We start from the raw sequence: 26838 nt of genomic DNA, 5'->3' as shown, positions 1-26838 counted from the left end.
GGGGATGCTGCAACTCAAGCATGAGGTTAAAATGATATTTGCGCATGCGTGGGATTCTGCAAAACAACACATTGGTTAAACTGCAGGGGGAGACAGAGGAACACAGACGACGGAACAAATAGGCACAGGGAGAGTTTAACACGAATCTTATAAGTTTAAACTGCGATTGGTTAAAGATGAAACTTGTTTTGTAGCCTATTGAATTTATAAATTAAATATAGGATAACGGATTATAATAGATTGAATTAAATAATTAAATGACGGATTAAAATCAAGGTTTTTGGGCGATCTATTCGTCCTGAGTTAAAGTCTTAGAGCGAATGTAAAACGGACGAATATTGAATGTGGATAACTTGGTTAATTGCATAAACTGCTGAAATCGTGTGTGTTTCTATGTTTTTGTGAAATATGAGAGGAACATGGAACGGCGAGACGAGAGAGAGAGAAGGGGCTGACTGTGTGCGTCACGAACAAGGTGTGACGAGGCAGACGAGAGGATCGGATCAGGCTAGTACACAAACTCATCCTAACAGAATATGTGATGTTATGACGAGTTTACATGGGCTTGGCAAATACTATTTCATTAAAAATTGCATTTTGGAAGCTCTGTATCACTGGGGTTTAATTACAGATGTGTTGGGAATCCAGGATGGATTGAGGATTCTTCTGTAAATTTATGATAATTAGAGTTAATAGAGCAAGGGGTTATGGGAATTGGAGTATTGAAGGGTTGTAAGGTTAGAAGGCTTTGTTTATGGGTATTTTAGTCTGAAGATGACTAACTTGCATTTACTTGCATTTGATGGGTTGTGGTAATATACTCAACACTAATTGATAAATAGGTGACATAGGAATAAAAATTGGTTTTAATTATTCATGATTTTTAATTGATTTATTTGAATTTATTTGGAGTTGTTTAGGGTTATGTTAATAATTTAAGGGGGTAAGCTTTAGGCTATACAGTCTAGAATAACATAGTTCACAATAAAGGAATTTAAAAGGGTTGATATAGGGGAAAATTGACTAAAATAGTAATTATTTAACTAAGGTAGTGTTAAGAGAGACTAATGGCAGATGTTAGTACACCTTTCTCACATACGGATTCAGCAGAAAGACATCATCCAGCAGGGTGATTATGGCATCAGAGATTAAGACAAATACGAGCAGAAACGACGATGAAGATGAATTCAAAACTCCAGAAGGAAGAAAACCGAGATGTCTGGGAACTTAAGGAAATGAGGATGATGAACATGAGAGTGATTGAGAGAGGTCATGCATGGGTGGATATGACTCTGTGATCAGAAGGAAGTGGCAAGAGAGGAAAGAAGGATACTGGAGACTTGATCTCTGATGAAAGTTGAACGAAGAAGGAGACAAGAGATTCGAGTTCTGATGAAGAAAGTGATGAAGATTTGGAGATGAAAGGTGTTGTATGTTCAAGAGGATTTTATCCTACAATGACTGGCAGAGAAGAAATAGGAGATATAGACCGAGGCGTATCAGGCCTGGAGGAAGAGACGACTTTGGGAGAGGTAAGGGAGCTAGAGGAACAGCTCGAGACGCTGAAGATACAGAAGAGACAAGGAGAAAACCTGCGGAGAACATTTTTAATCCCAAGAATTGGAGGAGAAGAATAATACAGTGAGGCCAAAGGAAAGGCCACTGGTAAGAAGATGATATTTCAAGAACAGAACTTAGAAGATAACCTTTTGAAGAATACTGATATGTCAACGACGAGAAGGAACAGGACCAAGAAAACTGCTGAGAGCATCGATTAGAGAAGAAGAGGAAATAGCTAACAGTTGAAACAACTGACAATTAGAAGGGATAGTGAATAGGGGAAAACTTATGTGGGTTCAGTCTAAAGAGGTTAAACATCTCACTAATTGATAACTAATTAGGATAGGGATTTGAGGTAGTACTTACTCTTAAAGTACTAATATTAGAAGATACTGTTATTGTAGTGTTGGGAAGAGAATTGAAGCGTACAATAAGATGCACATTAGACGACTGACTGTCTGGTAGAATATTTTACGAAGTAGGGTTTTTTGGGAATCATTTGCTTAAAAGATAATATCCTAGGAAGGATGATAATGTATTAGATTACCTGTTAGACAATCTGTCTGGGAAAATAAACTTAATAGAGTGACTGTTATTCTGGGTTACATTCTTACACTAAGAGATTTCAGGCTAGGCTAAAAGGTGTTTAGTCGGTTTTGCCAAGTCTGTGTGTAATGAGTCAGAAGCAGGTGGGGAACTTTCCCAATCACATATTCCAAAAATTTGGTGGTAAGAGATTTTGTCAATAAATCAGGGGAAAAGGTTTTAAATGTTATGAGAGAAAAGATTAGATTAAAATAAGTTAGGGGTAGGATAGGTTGAAGGGACTCTGAGACAGTAAGCTAAGGTTTAACGTTAGTAGTAAGAGAGAGAGAGAACAGTAATGAATGACACTTTAGAATAGGAAGATCAAGGTAATTGTGGGTACCTTTTGTTATAATCAAAAGGTTTAAAGTTTAGAGGTAGAACTGAAAGGGGGAAAAAGTGACACTAGTGGTGATTGATGGAAGTATAAGGAAAGAATTCAGAGCTTAGGGGAAAACTAGGGATGAGGTAGTAACAATAATGACATCAACACGTGAGTCTCTTAAAACAACAGGTAGAAGTAATTTAACTCTTTCAACATTGATAGTTATTAAAGCCATAAATATAGCGCATTTGATTAAGGGTCCAGCATCAATTATAGGGGGAAAATACTGTTATGAGGGTTAGGAGAATAATAATTATAATATGCCATTTAGGATGATGACGTTTCTTTCACAGAGAGAGAGAGAGAGAGAGAGATAATTAGGGAGGATAAGTATTGTTAGCAGGATCAGAAGTAGGAGCTGTTGCACCTACTCAAATAAGGGATTATTTTGCGTAAGGTTACAGATAAAGATCAGGGAGAATATGTGTACTTATCTAGTGAAAGCATAGAAATTTGTTCCGGTTAAGAATTATTGGTTAAAGGGCTATGTAATTTGTAAGGTGATGCTTATAATGGAAGATTTGAAGTCTGTAAAACTTTCCACAGTCACAGAGGGAGTTAAGGATAAGTTTATTACAGTAGTCACTCCAACAGGGAATAATCGAATAGGATGTTGGTAGTTTCCCACTAGAGGGAATTAAGGGTTTTAATTCATCAACTAAATCAACAACGTTAATGGTAACTTTGGGAAGGGATTAATGATACGATGGTAATAGCAAATGTAGGAAGGATGACAACAACTTTTCTGAAATTAAAGGAGGCAGCAAGAGAGACTCAGGGGTTCAGGTTACTACGAATAGGGTTAAAAAAGTAGAGCAGATAGTAGTAGAGAGCAATATAGATTAATCTGAAATGGAGAAGAGAGATTCATCATGGAAGCTGCAGGATGGGGTCTTTTGATTTTGATGACAGAGGGGGGGGGCATCTGATCAGTGCTGCTCGTTCCTCTGTTGTGAAGATTAGAGATAGATTAACTCATTCTGTAAGAATCAGTGAGGAATCTTGAGGGTTGATGTCTGTTGGGGATGCCAGCCCAAAACGTGTTAGACGGTCGCGCGGCCTCTGGCAGGTGTGGGTCAGGGTTATGCTTTGTCATGACTGTGGTATCGGCAACAGTCATTGACAGATAAAATAATGTAGTTGTCAGACCAGTAGGGTTTAAGTGTTCTTGGGTGAAGGGATTACCCTATGGGCATTGGTTAGAGGGAAAGTAAAATCAGGTAATTGCAAACTCTGAAGTATTCAGGTGTAACCAGTGAGGATAAAAGTTGTTGTTGTTCTAATAAAACATATGAGGTAAGGGGTATGTTTATGGGAAGATCAGATTGGGATGTTATAGGATTACTTAGGATAAGTATGACCTTAAGGGTAGTAATGACAAATAATATGTTATTTAGGACTTTGATGGTTAAAAGATTAGCTTTTGACTGACAATGTGACTATGGGAATTTTAGAGATATTTGGTGGGTTTGTGATGATAGAGTATATTCTTACCCTATGGGGGATAGGATGTTGTTACAGGTCAACGTTTAAGCTTCCATATGAGGTTTTACCATTATAAGAGGGATAGCATTGGACACAGCTAACTCTAGGGTTAAAAGGGTGACATTACATTTGCATTTTAGTCATTTAGCAGACACATGGCGACATGTCATAGTCTTCAAGCCTATCATTGAAGAATAAGTTTAAGGGAGAAGGGGGGACTTCATTCATGGTATGGTGTAACATTTGGGAAGATAATATTGATAAATATTAGTTATACTTTGAGTCCAGATAGTCCAGATAATATCACTGGGGTTATAGATGATTATAAGGGATGTGTTTGGGAGATTTGAGAAGATTTGGTTTCAAGATCAATTAGGCCAGTAGGGGCAGTGATGGGTCAGATTCTAGTTTAAGCTTTGATAACACTGTGTGATGTTTGTACTGACTTTTGAGAAAGTTATGAGATTGAGATAGGTTGGAGAAGTGGTGCCTGGAGACAACACTCAGATGCCGGTGTTGACTGTTCCTGATCTGGATAAAGATGGACAAGTGGAACTGATGGATAAATATCATTTTGGATTATTTGATGATTTTTCAAATTGTTTTTCAATATTAGTATGATTTTTAGTATGATTTATGAATCAAAGGGGGGAATGGATAATGTGATTCATGCATCATTTATGTATCATTTTTTAAATTCTTAGGTGAAATGGAGGTTTAATTTGAAAGTGGTTGTTTTGCAAAGGATACTGTTTGGTCGTTTATTTTCTTGTCATTCCAGAAGCATTTGGGAGAACATGTGGAGATTGGAATACTCAAACAAAGACAATATGAAGGGACAATATGACTGGAGGAGATGAAACAAGGAGGGTGTGGCTGATTCCATCATCAACAAGTCCATTGGAAGAGGACACTACAGGGAGAGGAAGTGTAGTGGACTACATTCCAGTGTCTGCAATGAAATATAGACATATTTGATGTGTAATACATAATTGTGTCATATTCTTAGGTATTGATTTTAGTAGAATGATGTTTGATGTTATTGAATGCAGATGAGGATCTTAGATGCTTTTGTTTATTTCGATGGGGTTTAGGGATAGAAGGTCTAGAAAGGGAGAGATTCATTGTACGATTCGATGGGTGGACCAGCCGTACAATGGATATTTATGGATAGGATTTTGTTTACATGTGTATTTAATGGCATCATAGTTTCAAATGTATTTACATGGTTAATGAGGTTATCTGGAGTACCGACGGTGGTTGCCTGGGGCAGAGGGACCGTGAGAGAATTTTACTGTCTTGATTGATATGGATGGATGGCTGCTGGACAGTTTTTCGCTCTTACACTCCATAGAGATTTCTTCATATGTCATAGTAATGGATTCACACTTCATAAACAGGTATTTAATAGGAAGGTATTTACACTCTAGAGGAGAATGTTTTTGGGTTTAATGTTAAAGATACTCAAGGAGATAAATGGTTAATAGTCATAATCTTATTCTGTTTGTTTTCGAGACGTTTATTTCGTCTCGAAAGGGGGGAATATCGTATCTGAAGATTATGCCTTTGTTAAATGTTTTTCATGACGAAATGGAATGTTGGTTATGTTAGTATAATGTAACATATAATAGACAGGAAGTGTATTGTAAACTGGCCAGAAGAGGGAGCCCATCTTGTTGCATTGGTTATAAATAGGGGTACACGAAGAAGATAGGACAGAGCAGACATTAGAATTGGACGACACTGCTCTCCGGACCACGCGTGTCTGTAAACTCATGCTGAAGCTTGTGGTCTGAATAAACCTTATGATCAATGTTCAGTATGAGGAGACTCCTTTTGTTGACAGCAATAATTGCCACCATTCATCATATACGACAATAGAACCTGGTTTCAACTAAGGTTTCTTTCTTTGCCCCCAGGATATACAGTGAGGGGGAAAAAAGTATTTGATCCCCTGCTGATTTTGTACGTTTGCCCACTGACAAAGAAATGATCAGTCTATAATTTTAATGGTAGGTTTATTTGAACAGTGAGAGACAGAATAACAACAACAAAATCCAGAAAAACGCATGTCAAAAATGTTATAAATTAATTTGCATTTTAATGAGGGAAATAAGTATTTGTCCCCCCTCTCAATCAGAAAGATTTCTGGCTCCCAGGTGTCTTTTATACAGGTAGCGAGCTGAGATTAGGAGCACACTCTTAAAGGGAGTGCTCCTAATCTCAGTTTGTTACCTGTATAAAAGACACCTGTCCACAGAAGCAATCAATCAATCAGATTCCAAACTCTCCACCATGGCCAAGACCAAAGAGCTCTCCAAGGATGTCAGGGACAAGATTGTAGACCTACACAAGGCTGGAATGGGCTACAAGACCATCGCCAAACAGCTTGAAGGAATATAATCGAAATCGTCTTTTTTTTTCAAGCAAGCATGCTAACTAAGCAGATGGCTTCGATCTTTTTTCTACAGCATTGGATGAGAGTACTGACAGAGACACCACTCAACTTTACATTTTTGTTGAAGGAATAAATTTGAACTTTGAAATGACAGAGGAACTTCTTGCGATGGAATCAATGATGGGAACAACCAGGGGCTCTGACTTATATGACAGGGTGTCTGCCTGCTTGGAAACAATGAATCTACCGTGGAGGAAACTGACAAACGTCACAACAGATGGATCACCAAATCTAACCTGTAAAAACATTGGCCTACTTAAAAGATTACAAGACAAAGTAAAAGAAGAAAGCCCTAACCCGGAGGAATTTATATTTCTTCACTGTATTATTCATCAGGAAGCCCTGTGTCAAAGTGTGTTAAAGCTGGAAAATGTTGTCCAAGTGGTTAAAACTTGTCAACTTTATACGGGCAAGGGGGCTTAACCATCGTCAGTTCATTCAGCTGCTCAATGACACGGAGACAGAGCACCAGGACTTGTTGTAGCATTCAAATGTGCCTGGGAAAAGTATTTCGCCGTGTGTGGGAACTAAGAGGGGAGATAGGTATGTTCCTTGATACGGTTGGTAAAGCTGACGACTTCTCAGAGTTGAAAAACACAGACTGGCTGGGCGACTTTGCTTTCGGTGTGGACATATTGGGGCATCTGAACGATCTAAATGTGAAACTGCAGGGAAATTGTGTTTTTGTGCATGAACTGTATTCCAAGGCCAAACTTTTATGATGTTCTCCAGACAAATGAGCAGCCGGTCTCTCGCTCATTTTCCGACACTGGCCGAACTGAACGCGCCCACATCGCGGTGCCGCACTGAGACATACAGTAGCACTTTGATTGACCTGTATGCTGAGTTTTCCCACCACTTCTCAGACTTCACCAAGATTGAGACTGAGCTGGAGCTTGTATCATGCCCCCTGTCTTTCGACAGTGAGAAAGCACCACCAGACACACAATTGGAGCTCATCGACATCCAATGTGACATTGCTTTTACATTTACATTTACGTCATTTAGCAGACGCTCTTATCCAGAGCGACTTACAAATTGGCTTTGAAGGAGAAGTACAAAACAGCAACAATAGACCAGTTCTATGGCTCACTGAATGAAACAAAGTTTCCAAACATTAAAAAGCACGCCCAAAGGATGCTTGTTTTATTCGGGTCCACATATGTGTGTGAACAAACGTTCTCAGACATGAATTACAACAAATCCCATCACAGGTCAAATGTAACAAATGACCACTTGTCAGCTGTTCTGAGAATCTCTACATCAAAGATGACACCAGACTTTGATGCCCTTGCCAAGAGAGGTGACCAGACCCATTGTTCACATTAAGACACGAATAACTGTGACTGGGGTAGGCAAGGATTACACCTTTTCATGGTGATGTTATGCAGTGATAATTATCCAGCAATGCACTTGGATACAGGTAATAACTAATCAGTCAAATTTGGGCTGAGGTGATTGGATAACTGTAAATATGGCTCACAATGGAGATGAGAATTGTTCCTTAATATGCTTTCAAAAACAGACCACCCAAATGCAACAGATGCTCTAACCATATGTTTCACTCAAATGTTAGATTATTATTATTTTATTTTTTTACACATCTGCTGTTACATTTAGCATGTCTCCAGTCATATAATATATATTTTTAAGTTTGCATATTGTGACTGTATGTTTGATTGTACTTTACAAGGGTAGAGATGCAGGATCTGTGTGTGTTTGACGGTGTCTGTGACATTATAAATTATATCAATTTTGTAAAAAGGAAAATCACAAATAAACAAGGGTAGAATTGTTCTGCAAGCCTAAGTACACCTACAGGTCACTAGTAGTTGCGTGTCAATGTGAAAATGAATAAAGGCTTCACATGTTTTGTCACGCATATAGTATGTGGCCCTTCACTTGGTTTCAGAATCTCAACGTGGCCCTTGAGCCAAAAGGTTTGCCCACCCCTGGTCTAGGGAGTAGTCTAATTGAAATGTGATGAAGCTTCATCCAGGTCAATGTTTTCTACCCCACAGATAACAGATTCCCCAAACAGGTTAAACACGTAAATCAACTGGATACTACCCAAGTCCTCCCCCAAACAAAAGTCATTTTCTCACCTCAAAGGTAAAAATAAAGGTTAAATGAATAAAATGCTACATTTACCAGAACGGATGCCCCTGTAATCAGCCATTCCCATAGTAATGCTAGCATTTACCTATAAACTATGCCCATGACAATTTGGAAGCTTTAAAACATAAAATACTGATTGATTTTTGTTAGTTTTAGAAAATCATTGATGACAGTTCAAAGTTCTACCAAAAACTGCAGCAGAAAGTCGAGCAAATCCCTCCTCTTACTTTGTGACGTACAGGGAGCTAAAGCGGAGACTGGGGGAGTGAAAACAGCAGCTCCAACACCACAGAAGAAGATCTAACGAGAGAAAGCAGCAGCTTCAACACCACAGAAGAAGATCTAATATTGAAAGCAGCAGCTCCAACACCACAGAAGAAGATCTAACGAGAGAAAGCAGCAGCTTCAACACCACAGAAGAAGATCTAATATTGAAAGCAGCAGCTCCAACACTATAGAAGAAGATCTAATGAGAGAAAGCAGCAGCTCCAACACCACAGAAGAAGATCTAATGTCACACACAGTGGAGGAACTCCTGACAGCTGCAACTGGAAGGGATGTTTTTGAAGTGGGCGTCCTCCATGCATTTAAAATAATAAACACAAAACATTTTTGTCAAATTAAAAGCAAAAAAGAAGGTGGATGTTGATTATTTTCACAATATTAACAAATGTACAAGTGTTTTGTGCCCATACAAATTACTGTTCAGAAAAACAAGTAATGTAAAATGTATAATGTATCGGGTAATTTAAATAGAATTTACAAGCAATCAGCAAACCGGTTTGGTTAGAAGGCACAAGTAAAGACTGTTCATATCACATTTTATTTTTTGTAACACAATTAACTGTAAAAAGTGACATGGTCTTGATCTAGGATGTTGCAAAACAACTTGGCTAAATAACAGGTGAATCAAGATCACAGATCCCAGTAACTTTGGCTGAATACAGTCAACTCCTGATAAATCCACATTGGATTAGTCAAAATTAAAGTGGAAGTGCATTGCAGTTCATTTTATCCACGGCGGTGTGGATATTTTCACGCTCCAGTTCTGGTGTGTGGCATCCATGACACTTCATCTGAGTACAGTTGATGGTGATCATTTATGATATTGCACATTTTCAATGGTACACTTTCAAACTCAGCTCCCAGATTAGTGCAGGCTGTGAGATGCGACTGACATTTTACGGGTGGGGAGAGAGCGAGAGTGGGGGGTGGACATGGAGGGCGCATGGCTTGAAGCACTGAACATCATGATGTGAATTGGAATGTGTTTAGGCTATTACTAGCATCAGAACTTCACTGAATTACATAATTCTATACAAGACATTAGGAATATTTTTGGAACATAAAATAACATTATATAAACCTGTTCTCAAGATTTGTAAATAACGGTTCTGTTCCAGAAGACTAGAGATCACTTCTGTTCCCAGTTCAGTTACGGTTTCTTGAAATAAATGTTGGTTCTGTTTTGGTTCTGTTCCCTGAACTGGTTTGAACCCCTGATTTAAAACACTATGTCTCTTCTGTTTCCACTCTGGAAAAACAAGATGCAAAACAAGTATAATTTGGTTAGTTATTACTATGATAGTCTGAGAAATACTTAATCCAAATGGACAGGAAGTTTTGGATTGACACACTCAAAATGTTTACATTTAAATAATTTAGCAGATGCTCTTAGAGTTAATCAAATCAAATAAAATTGTATTGGCCACATGCTCCGAATACAACAGGTGCAGACATTACAGTGAAATGCTTACTTACAGCCCTTAACCAACAGTGCATTTATTTTTAACAAAAAAGTAAAAATAAAACATCAACAAAAAAAGTGTTGAGAAAAAAAGAGCAGAAGTAAAATAAAATAACAGTAGGGAGGCTACCGGTGCAGAGTCAATGTGCGGGGGCACCGGCTAGTTGAGGTAGTTGAAGTAATATGTACATGTGGGTAGAGTTAAAGTGACTATGCATAAATAATTAACAGAGTAGCAGCAGCGTAAAAGGATGGGGTGGGGGGGCAGTGCAAATAGTCCGGGTAGCCATGATTAGCTGTTCAGGAGTCTTATGGCTTGGGGGTAGAAGCTGTTGAGAAGTCTTTTGGACCTAGACTTGGCACTCCGGTACCGCTTGCCGTGCGGTAGCAGAGAGAACAGTCTATGACTAGGGTGGCTGGAGTCTTTGACAATTTTGAGGGCTTTCCTCTGACACCGCCTGGTATAGAGGTCCTGGATGGCAGGAAGCTTTGCCCCAGTGATGTACTGGGCCGTACACACTACCCTCTGTAGTGCCTTGCGGTTGGAGGCCAAGCAGTTGCCATACCAGGCGGTGATGCAACCAGTCAGGATGCTCTCGATGGTGCAGCTGTAGAATTTTTTTTCTTCCACCTAGTCTGCTCAGCGATTCAAAACAACGACCTTAGTCACCTAGTCGTCTCGTGGATTTGAACAATCAACCTTTCGGTTACTGACCTAGCGCTCTTAACCGCTAGACTACCTGCCACCACTCTCTCTAACTCACTCATACTCACACAAACACTAAAAAAGAATTCACACACACACTAAACAATAATTTACTGATGCAATTCCTAAAATGAATCTGAGTTTTTTCTTTTTCTCACTACTATTAATAAGAAAACAGCTCCAGCTAATATCATGAGAACTGTCATGGATGCCACAACACCAATTATGCCTCTAGCTGTTGAATGGGATAGTTGTGGTCCACACTCTGAATCCGACCAAGGACATCCTGGTTTCATTTCCTGAAGTCCCACGGATTCACATCTATAAACAGATAAATACTGGCCATTAATGATTCCTTTATAACTTGGTCATACATCTTTCAGTTTTAGATGTGTGTTAGGTAACTTTGTATTTAGGGTAAAAACTATTTGTGTAAGCCACACTTACCCAGTGTGTGACTGGCAGGCTGTTAATGATCCATCTGAATAAGTATCACCAGTACAGTCAGAACACACAGTATCTGTAGATGTTGTTCCTGCACAAATGGAGGTTTAAACATACGTTTAAATTATTAAAAAACTAGACTTCCCAAAACAAACTTGTAAACATTGTACTTAAACATTCCCCATGTACTCATCTTGACTTAATTGTAATTGTCCAATGATTTCAATCAATCAAACGATCAGCTACTTTTAATTCAGTAGAGTACCTTGGCACACTAGAAATCATGACAAAATCATGTTGAATACTTGAGAGGAGACCAACCTGTGTGACGGATGTATTGACCAGGTTTACAGCTGCTGTGTCTCTGGGCTGCTCTACAACCATCCTTAGTTGGGTCTAGACAGTAGAACCCCTCCAGTGTCCCACAGACAGTGTCTGATGAAGGTCTACATGGCTGCTTTACCTTCAAACCCAAACCTATGGAGAAAACATGGCATGTATTATCTGATGCAGATACAACTGACACATAGTGCATTCGGAAGGTATTCAGTGTAGATTACATTTCTTCCCGGTACTGGACCTCCTATGTGTTCACAATTTATGGGCCTAACAGGCCCGGCCCTGGATATTCTGCCACCCTAGGTGAGACAAACATTTCTAAGATACCTGCTGGGAAGGTGTAAATAAAACGAGGCTGCATTACACACTGGAGTGGATATTCCTAATGTGATCCTCGGCCTGCTCTGCTCACACAGCCTAACCAATGGATGTGTAGGCCTACGGTGCTCAAGAGGGGAGTCAAATGGTTCTTCCGAAAATAATGTTTGATTAGGTCAAAAAGGACTAGCCTATGTTCGGTTCAGTTTGAGAAGGAGAGAGTGAAGATGTATTACATAAAAATACAATTTACACACTGCCGCGTTGTGAAATTAAATTGAATCTAAATTAAAACTTTCATTTTCAGTCTCATTCTGCGGTTTGATAAATACTCACTGGAGCGCGATCAGCGTCTTCTAGGCTCTCATACAAAGATACAATGTTTGCTTTCCAGTCTTGGTGATGTTGTAATCTGTACATTTCCTCATGATTATGCTTTATAACCTTTAACCCCCTCATACTCTGCTCTCTGGGGCACACGCTCCAAGCAGCTACTGCACCTGTATTAGAAGGCTAACCAGGGTCATTTTTAGTCCCTTTTGTACTGAAGCTTCAACTGCCAGACATTTGAATTTGCACCTATGTGGGCCCACTTGACCTTCCCTGTAGACAGAGCAGAGGGTTTCCCCCCACAGAACCTGTTTTCAACTAAGGTTTCTTTCTTTGCCCCCAAGATATAAAAAATAAAAATTGTGCCATTTCCTTGGAATTACTTTTAGGGATTCAGGACATCGGGTCCATGGTTAAGCTTCAAAGTCAGCTGAATCTCTGTACACTACAAAATTAATATGCATAGAAACCAACTTTAAGAAAAAATTGAATCTAGATCACATTTACCACAGTGTACAGAATCTGGACATACCTCAGGTAGCATTGTAATGATAAGTGTGGCCAGAGCTTGAATCTGGGGAGAGAATAAACCAGTAATGAACAAGGACCGTGTGAGAGTGAGGCTATAGCTTTATAGCACTTTGACCATATCTTAATTGTCATCATAGCATTGATAACGTGAAGCAATAGAGCGTACATCTTTTGTCATATGGCTGAAGTTCTTGACAACTCACCATTACTTACTTCCAAAACGAACACATGCAAGACGCTGTACCTTCTTCTGTTTCATTGTACATTGCTTGGTGTTTCCTCTAAATCTGATGATGCCTAATAGAAGGAAACATATTACTCAATAAAACATTTCAAGTTCAGCCCCAAAGTAGAACAATAACAACAACCGGTCAGCTAACCTTAACACAGTGACTGTTCAAAATGAAAATATGGACTGTTTAAAATGTACATGATATCAACATACCTCTACAGCAATTACTGTCACTGGAGAAAAAAATCACTGTTGTTGGACTTTTTTTCCTCCTTTTTCCTCCTTAGAATTACAAATCCTATTATTATTATTAGGACTGATGCCGCAACACCAATTATGATTCCAGTTTCTATTTTTGAGGATTGTGGTCCACATTCAGAATTGGACAAATGAGTTCCTGGTCTAAGTTCTTGAAGACCTAAGGATTTACACCTGTAACACATAATATAACAGTCTGAGAACCCAATCTGATATTTCAACTTTCCGTTTTATTGTAGATTTGTACTTTAGTATATTATTGTAGTCTTTATCTTACACTTTTGATTTATGTAAACATATGTGAACTTACTTGGTGTGTGGCTGGCAGGATGTTAATGATCCATTTGAATAGGTATCACCAATGCAGTCAGCACACACAGTATCTGTAGATGTTGTTCCTGCACAAATACATGTTGAAATGTTAATTAAAAATTGCATTTAGTTTAGTTACTAATTTAATTCCATTAACTGTAATGATTATTCACACTGAAGTTAACTTGACTCAAATGAATTATGACAACTCAATTAGTTTTATGAGTGAGACAGAAGACCAACCTGTGTGGCTGATGTATTGACCATGTTTACAGGTGCTGTGTCTCTGGGCTGCTCTACAACCATCCTTAGTTGGGTCTAGACAGTAGAACCCCTCCAGTGTCCCACAGACAGTGTCTGATGAAGGTCTACACGGCTGCTTTACCTTCAAACCCAAACCTATTGAGAAAACATTGTGTGTTATATCTGATGCAAAATATGAGACACATTTCATTCATACAACTGATATATCCTCATAGCACAACAGCATAGACTAACATGTCAGTGTTTGTGTCAGGGTTTCAGTGCAGACACACAGGACCACTCTTACCTGGATCACAGTTGGTACACACTTTGCATTTCATGAGACCATTGGGCTCATCAAGGAATGTAGAATCAACACAGGGCACACAGCTGGTGCTGGTGAATTCAGTACAATGCTTATAAACACGATTTCCTGCAGAAGAGAGAATCACAATGTCATGTTTTTCTGTTGGTGTTGATGATGTATTAATGTCTGGTGATTCATATGATGTAAAGAGACGGTCCTTACCTGGTAAACACATAGGACAACATTCATCCCCTATTCTGTACTCGGCTCTACCACATGCAATACAGGATCCAATGCTTTCAAGCACCAATATAATATTTATCTGGAAGTAGAGAAAATATACACTAATCACTCAAATTGAAACTGATGTGTATTCATAAAACTTACAGAACTAGTTAGGAAAATTCTAACAAATATTCACAATTCAAATATAATGTAATTATGTAGGACCATTTTAAACTGGCTTTTGTAAATACTGTGAATTGAGCGTACAGTGAATTGAGCATACAGTGAATTGAGCATACAGTGAATTGAGCATACAGTGAATTGAGCATACTGTGAATTGAGCATGCTGTGAATTGAGCATACTGTGAATTGAGCATACAGTGAATTGAGCATACTGTGAATTGAGCATACTGTGAATTGAGCATGCTGTGAATTGAGCATACAGTGAATTGAACATACTGTGAATTGAGCATACTGTGAATTGAGCATGCTGTGAATTGAGCATACAGTGAATTGAGCATACTGTGAATTGAGCATGCTGTGAATTGAGCATGCTGTGAATTGAGCATACTGTGAATTGAGCATACTGTGAATTGAGCATACTGTGAATTGAGCATACTGTGAATTGAGCATACAGTGAATTGAGCATACAGTGAATTGCGCATACTGTGAATTGAGCATACTGTGAATTGAGCATACAGTGAATTGAGCATACAGTGAATTGAGCATACTGTGAATTGAGCATACTGTGAATTGAGCATACTGTGAATTGAGCATACTGTGAATTGAGCATACTGTGAATTGAGCATACTGTGAATTGAGCATGCTGTTTGGTGCCAGGAATTTCTGTTGCGTGAACAGAGAGCCTCATACAAACCATCCTGATCTCCAAGTTTACATTCTGTTTCGCAGCATATAAGGCTAGTAAAAACATGCCAAGCCACAAAATGTGCAAATCAGAAATGTTTCACTTACAGTCCATATCAAGGTTTCAAACTGTGCCATGGTTCCTCAATTCTCACCAACTCACTGGAAGACCCACACACTGGATTTGTGAAGTTCTTAAGAGTTTTGAAGTATCGAGATGAACTGACCTGTGGACTTAATGTATTTTAGTATTTGTGTACTGTATAGTAGGAATAGCTAAATTATATTCTGCTTAAATATTGCCCAGTTAATAAATACAATATAGTAATGTACGTTGGCTGGCCACCCTGAGTTATCAGTCACCACCATCAACGTGAATAAAACTGAACTAAATCATAAAAATATATAATGACCTTTCACTTAGTAAATTATGATATCTTGCTGAATTGAATCACTGAAAAAAACTGTGATAAGCTATTTATCAACTTTGAGATAAATAGCTTTAACAGAAATTGGACAGAAATTGGAAAATGATTATTAGAGAATGGTGCCCTCTTGTGGTGACGTAGCCTTGTACATGGAGCAATGTCCGTTCTACCAAAGACAGTACAGTATGAAGACAGACTAAAACTGCTTCACCAATAGAAATCCTCGATCACACTTGTAGGCGATGTCATGGTTACGTTGGCTCGCTAAGCGCATGCGTAGAAACACGTAATCGGGTCTAACGGTCGTCTCGGTTTGCACATGCACCGAACTGCGCATGTGCAAACCGTCAACTCAAAGGCACCCCTTCGATATAAAAGTGTTTTGGACGAAAATGAAAACATGTCAGTTTGTCACTTTCACGACTACTTAAGACATTGGCTCCAATCTAGGTTGTGCCTTTAGTTTTCGAGAAAATGTACAACTAAGGAGGAATTTATCAATTCTCTAATTGATTTCTCAAACCCTGGCCTGGGGCCTCATTTATTAACCGTGCATATTTACATTTACATTTTAGTCATTTAGCAGACGCTCTTATCCAGAGCGACTTACAGTTAGTGAGTGCATACATTTTTATTTTTTGTACTGGAATCGAACCCACAACCCTGGCGTTGCAAATGCCATGCTCTACCAACTGAGCTACATCCCTGCCGGCCATTCCCTCCCCTACCCTGGACGACACTGGGCCAATTGTGCGCCGCCCCATGGGTCTCCCGGTCGCGGCCGGCTACGACAGAGCCTGGATTCGAACCAGGATCTCTAGTGGCACAGCTAGCACTGTGATGCAGTGCCTTAGACCACTGCGCCACTCGGGAGGATACATGTACAAAATAGACCCCAAAACATGCGTGCGCCAGTTTTCCCGCAAAAGTTGGCATTTATAAAAACTGAACTTGACATGAAAATGTGCTCATCTTCCTGCAAACTAGACAATGCCTACGCAAAGTTTCTAGTGGTTGAAGTATATGCACTACGTGTTTACGCACAGACTTTGAGCTGCAACAAGTCAATTTGATAGAAACACAACTCTGATGTGAAAATGCGCCAGGGTTTCCCTTAGCCGGTAATTGCGTCTTTTGGACGATAAAAAGTGAAAAGCCAATAAATACAATTGTAGTGAAGATGGAGGCCTTTTTCATTGATGTAAAACAAAAGTTCGAGTAAAAACAGTTTGCCTATAGTGAAAAGCCTCCAAGGGGAATTGAATGTAGGTTTTAATATTGTAGTGAAAGATGAGAAGAACGTTGGCAAGACCAAATGCAGGCTACTGTGCAACTCCCTATTCAGGTAGGATGCAATTTTGGAACTTATATTTATTCATAATTATTTGTTTTATCATAATTATTATTGTATATCATTTATTATTGTAAGCCTATTTATTAATCAAAACCAGTTTAAATATGCAAAATCTGTTTTGTTTAATTCGGTTAAGACATTATAATTGGCTAAATTAAATTGATGATCTATATATATCAATTTTGAACAGGATTATCTATTTTGGATGCCATTTGAATGGAATTGATGGAGAGAGAAAATTACTATGACTGACTGCTGGCGTACACTACTCTACAGCAAATAAATAAATACAAATCTTTACAATTAAAAAATAAGGTGACCCCTGAAAGCCAGATGGAGATGTGTAAATTAGACGTGCATTTAGTCCTTGTATTACTGTAGCATATGCTGCAGCAAATATAGGGACCACAATGGAAATAAGACCCCGACTTTATTGTGCAATCCCAGTCACTTGTAAAATGATTTGTGTATATATACAGTATGTATTTTTTAAAACGGACAAATTAAATTAAATCAATCAATCCAAACTGTGCGGCGGCAATTTGATGAATAGAAAGATAAATCTGTTACAAAACACCAAAAAGTTTGACGTTTGGAGATTGTCAAACCAAGCCTTTGATACTGGGTAAACCTACATAACACCGTAGGGAGGGATGTATGTTCTGTTTGTCGAGATTGACATAATCTATTTATTGTGGTGTTGAAAACGCAAACCATGATGTTGAAGTGCCCGAAGTCGGTTTGTTTTGTTTAGTGGTTGTGTGGTGCACTGGCACAGAAACCTGTTGGTGGAACATTTGTTGCATATATTTTATATAATTATAAATATGGAATCAAAATCTGATTCCCCCATACCTGATCATTGTCTGCAACCGGCTCTGATCGTGAAGTAATAAAACAGGCAGGAAGAGGGAGTTCGGCGAACCCTCAACCTTCTAGCCTGTAGTCCTGCGTGGCATCGACTGTGCCACAAAGCATACCGAAGTGGCAAAGTCGATATCCACGTTTATAAACACAGGGTCGCTAGTTGTTGTTATTTGTGGGCGTAAACATTATTTTCAGTTAATTCTATGAGGGGGGAGTGTGTTCAATCTATTTTACAGTACAAGGAGAGGGTCATGTGAAAATATTTGTCACGTTGGGGAGGGGGGTTCATTTATATTTTTTATGAAACTTTTAGGTGGACCAATTTTGGCATGATTCCACTATTTTCATGTTTGCATCAGTTTGAATAGGGACTTATTTTGAAGGCAAACCACCGATTACACAAATGTTGCACATACTAATGCTGTTCACGACACACACATGGGGTTCCAGTGACTTTCCAGAGGGTGTATTAATTACGGAAACCGTTGACCATTTCAGGATCAAACGGAAGCAAACAGAGCAAAACAAGAGTTTCTATTGGACAAATTCAGGTAGTCTCTCCCCGATTTCTATATTTAGCTTCCGTTTAAGAAACGTTGTGCAACAGAATCAGCGTAATGAATATACCCCAGGCTGAACAATCAATCAATCAATCAATCAATCAATTTTATTTTATATAGCCCTTCTTACATCAGCTAATATCTCGAAGTGCTGTACAGAAACCCAGCCTAAAACCCCAAACAGCTAGTAATGCAGGTGTAGAAGCACGGTGGCTAGGAAAAACTCCCTAGAAAGGCGAAAACCTAGGAAGAAACCTAGAGAGGAACCAGGCTATGAGGGGTGGCCAGTCCTCTTCTGGCTGTGCCGGGTGAAGATTATAACAGAACCATGCCAAGATGTTCAAAAATGTTCATAAGTGACAAGCATGGTCAAATAATAATCAGGAATAAATCTCAGTTGGCTTTTCATAGCCGATCATTAAGAGTTGAAAACAGCAGGTCTGGGACAGGTAGGGGTTCCATAACCGCAGGCAGAACAGTTGAAACTGGAATAGCAGCAAGGCCAGGCGGACTGGGGACAGCAAAGAGTCACCACGGCCGGTAGTCCCGACGTATGGTCCTAGGGCTCAGGTCTCTCAGTTGGCTTTTCATAGCCGATCATTAAGAGTTGAAAACAGCAGGTCTGGGACAGGTAGGGGTTTCGTAACCGCAGGCAGAGCAGTTGAAACTGGAATAGCAGCAAGGCCAGGCGGACTGGGGACAGCAAGGTGTCATCATGCCCGGTAGTCCTGACGTATGGTCCTAGGGCTCAGGTTCTCAGAGAGAAAGAGAGAACGAGAGAATTAGAGAGAGCATACTTAAATTCACACAGGACACTGGATAAGACAGGAGAAGTACTCCAGGTATAACCAACTAACCCCAGCCCCCCGACACATAAACTACTGCAGCATAAATACTGGAGGCTGAGACAGGAGCGGTCCGGAGACACTGTGGCCCCATCCGAAGAAACCCCCGGACAGGGCCAAACAGGAAGGATATAACCCCACCCACTCTGCCAAAGCACAGCCCCCGCACCACTAGAGGGATATCCTCAACCACCAACTTACAATCCTGAGACAAGGCCGAGTATAGCCCACAGAGGTCTCCACCACAGCACAAACCAAGGGGGGGGGCGCCAACCCAGACAGGAAGATCACGTCAGTAACTCAACCCACTCAAGTGACGCACCCCTCCCAGGGACGGCATGAAAGAGCACCAGCAAGCCAGTGACTCAGCCCCTGCAACAGGGTTAGAGGCAGAGAACCCCAGTGGAGAGGGGAACCGGCCTGGCAGAGACAGCAAGGGCTGTTCGTTGCTCCAGAGCCTTTCCGTTCACCTTCACACTCCTGGGCCAGACTACACTCAATCATATGACCTACTGAAGAGATAAGTCTTCAGTAAAGACTTAAAGGTTGAGACCGAGTCTGCGTCTCTCACATGGGTAGGCAGACTGTTCCATAAAAATGGAGATCTATAGGAGAAAGCCCTGCCTCCCGCTGTTTGCTTAGAAATTCTAGGGACAATTAGGAGGCCTGCGTCTTGTGACCGTAGCGTACGTATTGGTATGTACGGCAGGACCAACTCGGAAAGATAGGTAGGAGCAAGCCCATGTAACGCTTTATAGGTTAACAGTAAAACCTTGAAATCAGCCCTTGCCTTAACAGGAAGCCAGTGTAGGGAAGCTAGCACTGGAGTAATATGATCAAATTTCTTGGTTCTAGTCAGGATTCTAGCAGCCGTATTTAGCACTAACTGAAGTTTATTTAGTGCTTTATCCGGGTAGCCGGAAAATAGAGCATTGCAGTAGTCTAACCTAGAAGTAACAAATGCATGGATTAATTTTTCTGCATCATTTTTGGACAGAAAATTTCTGATTTTTGCAATGTTACGTAGATGGAAAAAAGCTGTCCTTGAAACAGTCTTGATATGTTCGTCAAAAGAGAGATCAGGGTCAAGAGTAACGCCGAGGTCCTTCACAGTTTTATTTGAGACGACTTTACAACCATCAAGATGAATTGTCAGATTTAACAGAAGATCTCTTTGTTTCTTGGGACCTAGAACAAGCATCTCTGTTTTGTCCGAGTTTAAAAGTAAAACGTTTTCAGCCATCCACTTCCTTATGTCTGAAACACAGGCTTCTAGCGAGGGCAATTTTGGGGCTTCACCATGTTTCATTGAAATGTACAGCTGTGTGTCATCCGCATAGCAGTGAAAGTTAACATTATGTTTTCGAATAACATCCCCAAGAGGTAAAATATATAGTGAAAACAATAGTGGTCCTAAAACGGAACCTTGAGGAACACCGAAATGTACAGTTGATTTGTCGGAGGACAGACCATTCACAGAGACAAACTGATAGGTAAGATCTAAACCAGGCCAGAACTTGTCCGTGTAGACCAATTTGGGTTTCCAGTCTCTCCAAAAGAATGTGGTGATCGATGGTGTCAAAGGCAGCACTAAGGTCTAGTAGCACGAGGACAGATGCAGAGCCTCGGTCTGACGCCATTAAAAGGTCATTTACCACCTTCACAAGTGCAGTCTCAGTGCTATGATGGGGTCTAAAACCAGACTGAAGCATTTCGTATACATTGTTTGTCTTCAGAAAGGCAGTGAGTTGCTGCGCAACAGCTTTTTCAAAATTTTTTGAGAGGAATGGAAGATTCGATATAGGCCGACAGTTTTTTATATTTTCCGGGTCAAGGTTTGGCTTTTTCAAGAGAGGCTTTATCACTGCCACTTTTAGTGAGTTTGGTACACATCCGGTGGATAGAGAGCTGTTTATTATGTTCAACATAGGAGGGCCAAGCACAGGAAGCAGCTCCTTCAGCAGTTTAGTAGGAATAGGATCCAGTATGCAGCTTGAAGGTTTAGAGGCCATGATTATTTTCATCATTGTGTCAAGAGATATAGTACTAAAACACTTAAGTGTCTCTCCCGATCCCAGGCCCTCGCAGAGCTGTGCAGATCCAGGACAGCTAAGCCCTGGAGGAATACGCAGATTCAAAGAGGAGTCCGTAATTTGCTTTCTAATGGTCATGATCTTTTCCTCAAAGAAGTTCATGAATTTATTACTGCTGAAGTGAAAGCCATCCTCTCTTGGGGAATGCTGCTTTTTAGTTAGCTTTGCAACAGTATCAAAAATAAATTTTGGATTATTCTTATTTTCCTCGATTAAGTTGGAAAAGTAGGATGATCGAGCAGCAGTGAGGGCTCTTCGGTACTGCACGGTACTGTCTTTCCAAGCTAGTCGGAAGACTTCCAGTTTGGTGTGGCGCCATTTCCGTTCCAATTTCCTGGAAGCTTGCTTCAAAGCTCGGGTATTTTCTGTATACCAGGGAGCTAGTTTCTTATGACAAATGTTTTTCGTTTTTAGGGGTGCAACTGCATCTAGGGTATTGCGCAAGGTTAAATTGAGTTCCTCAGTTAAGTGGTTAACTGATTTTTGTCCTCTGACGTCCTTGGGTAGGCAGAAGGAGTCTGGAAGGGCATCAAGGAATTTTTGTGTTGTCTGAGAATTTATAGCACGACTTTTGATGCTCCTTGGTTGGGGTCTGAGCAGATTATTTGTTGCGATTGCAAACGTAATAAAATGGTGGTCCGATAGTCCAGGATTTTGTGGAAAAACATTAAGATCTACAACATTTATTCCATGGGACAAAACTAGGTCCAGAGTATGACTGTGGCAGTGAGTAGGTCCAGAGACATGTTGGACAAAACCCACTGAGTCGATGATGGCTCCGAAAGACTTTTGGAGTGGGTCTGTGGACTTCTCCATGTGAATATTAAAATCACCAAAAATTAGAATATGATCTGCTATGACTACAAGGTCTGATAGGAATTCAGGAAACTCAGAGAGGAACGCTGTATATGGCCCAGGAGGCCTGTAAACAGTAGCTATAAAAAGTGATTGAGTAGGCTGCATAGATTTCATGACTAGAAGCTCAAAAGATGAAAATGCCATTTTTTTTTTTGTAAATTGAAATTTGCTATCGTAAATGTTAGCAACACCTCCGCCCTTGCGGGATGCACGGGGAATATGGTCACTAGTGTAACCAGGAGGTGAGGCCTCATTTAACACAGCAAATTCATCAGGCTTAAGCCATGTTTCAGTCAGGCCAATCACATCAAGATTATGATCAGTGATTAGTTCATTGACTATGACTGCCTTTGAAGTGAGGGATCTAACATTAAGTAACCCTATTTTGAGATGTGAGGTATCACGATCTCTTTCAATAATGGCAGGAATGGAGGAGGTCTTTATCCTAATAAGATTGCTAGGGTGAACACCGCCATGTTTAGTTTTGCCCAACCTAGGTCGAGGCACAGACACAGTCTCAATGGGTATGGCTGAGCTGACTACACTGACTATGCTATTGGCAGACTCCACTAAGCTGGCAGGTTGGCTAACAGCCTGCTGCCTGGCCTGCACCCTATTTCACTGTGGGGCTAGAGGAGTTAGAGCCCTATCTATGTTGGTAGATAAGAGGAGAGCACCCCTCCAGCTAGGATGGAGTCCGTCACTCCTCAGCAGGTCAGGCTTGGTCCTGTTTGTGGGTGAGTCCCAGAAAGAGGGCCAATTATCCACAAATGTTATCTTTTGGGAGGGGCAGAAAACAGTTTTCAACCAGCGATTGAGTGCTGAGACTCTGCTGTAGAGCTCGTCACTTCCCCTAACTGGGAGGGGGCCAGAGACAATTACTCGATGCCGACACATCTTTCTAGCTAATTTACACACTGAAGCTATGTTGCACTTGGTGACCTCTGACTGTTTCATCCTAACATCGTTGGTGCCGACGTGGATAACAATATCTCTATACTCTCTACAATCTCCAGTTTTAGCTTTCGCCAGCACCATCTTTAGATTAGCCTTAACGTCGGCACCAACGAACATAAAACAAAACAAATAAAATACGATTTAACCCTCCAACTACCAACATATTTTACATGGATTATACCGTTCTGGGGTCATTTTGACAGCAGAAAGAAATTATTGGAAAAAGCAACAATCAAAGCCGAACATCAACATGTTTCTTATCAAAACATCATTAGACATGTAAATAATTGTATCTAAAATTAAAAAAATAACCAACAGACTGTTATTTTAGGTGCTTGTCTCCCGAGTGGCGCAGTGGTCTAAGGCACTGCATCGCAGTGCTAGCTGTGCCACTAGAGATCCTGGTTCGAATCCAGGCTCTGTCGTAGCTGGCTGTGACTGGAGACCCATGGGGCGGCGCACAATTGGTTGAGGGTAGTTTGCAATGCCAGGGTTGTGAGTTTGATTCCCACGGGGGCCAGTATGAAAAAAATAATAATGTATGCACTCACTAACTGTAAGTCGCTCTGGATAAGAGAGTCTGCTAAATAACTAAAATGTAAATTAAGCTAGAGCTCATTTAAATAAAAAAAACAATGTACATTTACCCTTGTATTATGTGCATATTTTTTCCAAAATACAATCCACATTAAAAAGCTTGATTCACTTTCCAAACTAAAAGATCTAGTATATAGTAGATGATTTCATATGAAATGAACAACCTATTCATGAAAAATGGGTGAATAGGGAAATATGTATTTTTTCAATAATTTACATATATTTTAAATCAACTTTAAAAATGGCATCCTGAAGATGATGTGTGAGACACCTGGTAGACTAATGACACCTGGAGCCAAGACCCACTACTGTTAAAGACTTCCTGGAGCCAAGACCCACTACTGTTAAAGACTTCCTGGAGCCAAGACCCACTACTGTTAAATACTTCCTGGAGCCAAGACCCACTACTGTTAAAGACTTCCTGGAGCCAAGACCCACTACTGTTAAAGACTTCCTGGAGCCAAGACCCACTACTGTTAAATACTTCCTGGAGCCAAGACACACTACTGTTAAAGACTTCCTGGAGCCCTCCAAACTACCAGGAAAACCAAGCTCTAATACACTACTAGAGCTCATTACATTGTCCACACTCACAGTGGAGTGCTGACTGGGAAAATGGTGCTAAATCAGCATTTTAACAACTTTGTCCAACTGATCTTTTAAAAAAAATCAATTATGCATGGAAAACAAATTGGATTTGTAAGTCATAAACGTAGACTCTTTATACAACTTTTAACCCAATTCACATTGAATTTATGTTGGTTGACAACTCAATGAAATATCAATCAAAACTGAATGTTGATCTGACATCTCTGCCAAGTAATCAGAGTTAACCAGGTGAACTTACTACAGTCACTTCTTTTGACAGACTGATCTGACACGATCAATGACAAGGAATCCTCTCAATGGTCAGAGAATGTCCATCTGCCTTTAGTTGTGGACAATCAGAAGTGTCCATCATGTGCCAGAGCATCAGCAGAGCGTCCCAAAGTCATCCCTAAATCTGACCCCTCCTTCAGTTGTAAATTGATTAATGTCACCATTATTTAAATGAATGAATCTGTAATAAAATCCACATTTGACCTTCGGTTGCCTTTAAAAGTATAATTGTCAGCCCCTTTCAGCCGTTGGATTGTTTGTAACCTTTCAGCCAGTGTTGTGCTTCTGCAACCATGCTCAACTATATATAAATGTTTTTCTCTGAAGCCTGCAGGTTAATGACTCTAGAAAGGGAAATGACCTGTTTAGTCTGCTTGGACCCAGCAGCAGCCAGAGAAGGTAATCAGAACAAGCCTAACTTCACCAGAACCACCATGTCTGAGGACACAGGGGGGAAGGTACCATGGTACATGACCCTACTACATGAGAAAGTACATCATTTTATATAGATTGGTGGGGATCAGTCTGAAATCAAAACATCCATGTAGACACTTTATTGATAGCCCAGATCTGATGGTTGTTAGCACTATGGTTGGCTCAGTGGGGTGTGCACCATATTAGAGGTTGGTAGTGACTGTAGTTGTAGTATTGTAATCCCTCTTTTTACAGGAGCAGAACATACTGATGTTAGGTGAGGAAATCACTCACCTGTCAGAGTTTGAACAGGAGTGTTTGAAGAAAGACAAAGAGATCTCTGTGCTTCAGGAGAAGCTGACAGAACTGATCATTTCTGGTAATGAGGATGTGGACAGAGGTCAGGGAGGAAGTAGGAACTTTTCTGCACTGTATATTTCAGAGTTCTGTGAGAGTATTCCAGCTCATGTACTGAACAACAAGTTGTGACCTTTGTTCATTTGATAAGGTTTGATGGGTATACAGCCATATACTGATTACCACAGCAGTGCTCTAACTTTAACAGTACCATATGTCCCTCTATCTCTGATAGAGCACTTTTATACTACAGTATAAAAGTGCTCTAACTTTAACAGTGTCATCTATCCCTCTGCCTTTGAACCCTCAAGGTTGACTAAAATGTTAACTAAAGGAAAATAATCAAAAACGAAACAAGATCAGGTTACAAGACTGTTCAAACTAAAACTGATACATGAACCAACAGAGCACAACACACATCTAGAATTAAACTGTAAAACTAAAATGAAACATAAATGAAAGCCAAAATTGCACTAACTTTGCTCATCTCATATACTTTTCTTTTAGGTTCTTTGTATTGAACGATATCCTCATCCAATTCTCTTTCACTTTTCCTAAAATTTGAACTAAAATAGAACATCTCTGATTGAAAGATAGCCTGCTGTAAAATGTATACTGAAACTGGCATGAATTAACTTCAAATTAAATAAAGAATAAATTAACAAATTAAAGTCAACAAAATAATTTGTACATACCATTAACAGATTCTTCTCCTCCTCGCCTCCTTATGGTGTTTTGAAAAGTTGTCGGGAAGAGGACGAATGATAGAAGACATGAGGAATGAGGAAAAACTTCTCACTGTTTCACCCTGTGTTGTTTTGTATTGAAGGCAGAGTTGATAGTGCGTCTGTCAGAGGAGGTCAGGAATCTGAGGGAGGTGGAGAAGGAGGAGCCAGCAGATAGCCAGGCTAGAAGAGGAGCTCCACAGGCTGAGAGAGGCCAGCCCTGGGTGGGGTCCTGAACATGGAGGGTTCCGAGCCCTGTTGGACAGAGAAGCAACTCACTCTGAGACAGAACACCAAGACATACAGTATGAGGTTAACCCTTAGTTAACTTGGTCAGAGTTAGGAATTAATATTTGTTAACATTTAAAATTGATATACAGGCTGCATGTAATGTTATTTTCTAAAATATGACCTAAAACTGATCTAATCTTGCATGGTGGCCTTGTCTGAGTCT

General features: G+C 40.0%; 2 protein-coding genes across 3 annotated transcripts; both read right to left on the bottom strand.

Annotated features, from left to right (window-relative positions):
- LOC311148022 (tumor necrosis factor receptor superfamily member 14-like) overlaps positions 1–26838 on the bottom strand; it is a 216709-nt gene that overhangs the window by 163709 nt on the left and 26162 nt on the right.
- On the bottom strand, positions 11878–26690 carry LOC311148034 (tumor necrosis factor receptor superfamily member 14-like). Of its 3 annotated transcripts, none has more exons than XM_084184925.1 (10): positions 26355–26690; positions 15559–15684; positions 14581–14680; positions 14359–14484; positions 14052–14207; positions 13807–13894; positions 13452–13670; positions 13210–13303; positions 13008–13049; positions 11878–11965 (listed from the first exon to the last, which is right to left on the bottom strand). In XM_084184925.1, the coding sequence occupies exons 2-7, from the start codon at positions 15586–15588 to the stop codon at positions 13469–13471; spliced, it is 702 nt and encodes a 233-aa protein (XP_084041051.1). In that variant the 5' UTR covers positions 15589–15684; positions 26355–26690; the 3' UTR covers positions 11878–11965; positions 13008–13049; positions 13210–13303; positions 13452–13468. The 3 variants fall into 3 exon arrangements, with proteins under 3 accessions (XP_084041051.1, XP_084041050.1, XP_084041052.1); XM_084184924.1 differs by having other exon boundaries at positions 15559–15677; XM_084184926.1 differs by lacking the exon at positions 26355–26690 and adding an exon at positions 18088–18431 and having other exon boundaries at positions 15559–15677.

The sequence above is a fragment of the Coregonus lavaretus genome (genome assembly GCF_964263955.1).
Source record: "Coregonus lavaretus genome assembly, chromosome: 20".
NCBI classification, from domain to species: Eukaryota; Metazoa; Chordata; class Actinopteri; order Salmoniformes; family Salmonidae; genus Coregonus; species Coregonus lavaretus.
The sequence above is the reverse complement of the archived record's forward strand: the minus strand, read 5'-3'. Positions and strand labels throughout refer to the sequence as shown.

Excerpts from the sequence above, each read along its gene's own strand:
- LOC311148034 (XM_084184925.1), bottom strand. The coding sequence starts at position 15,588 with ATGGCACAGTTTGAAACCTTGATATGGACT. Across the intron at positions 14,485-14,580 it reads TTGTCCTATGTGTTTACCAG|GAAATCGTGTTTATAAGCAT; the intron begins GTAAGGACCGTC and ends TCTCTTCTGCAG. Across the intron at positions 14,208-14,358 it reads GTGTACCAACTGTGATCCAG|GTTTGGGTTTGAAGGTAAAG; the intron begins GTAAGAGTGGTC and ends TTTTCTCAATAG.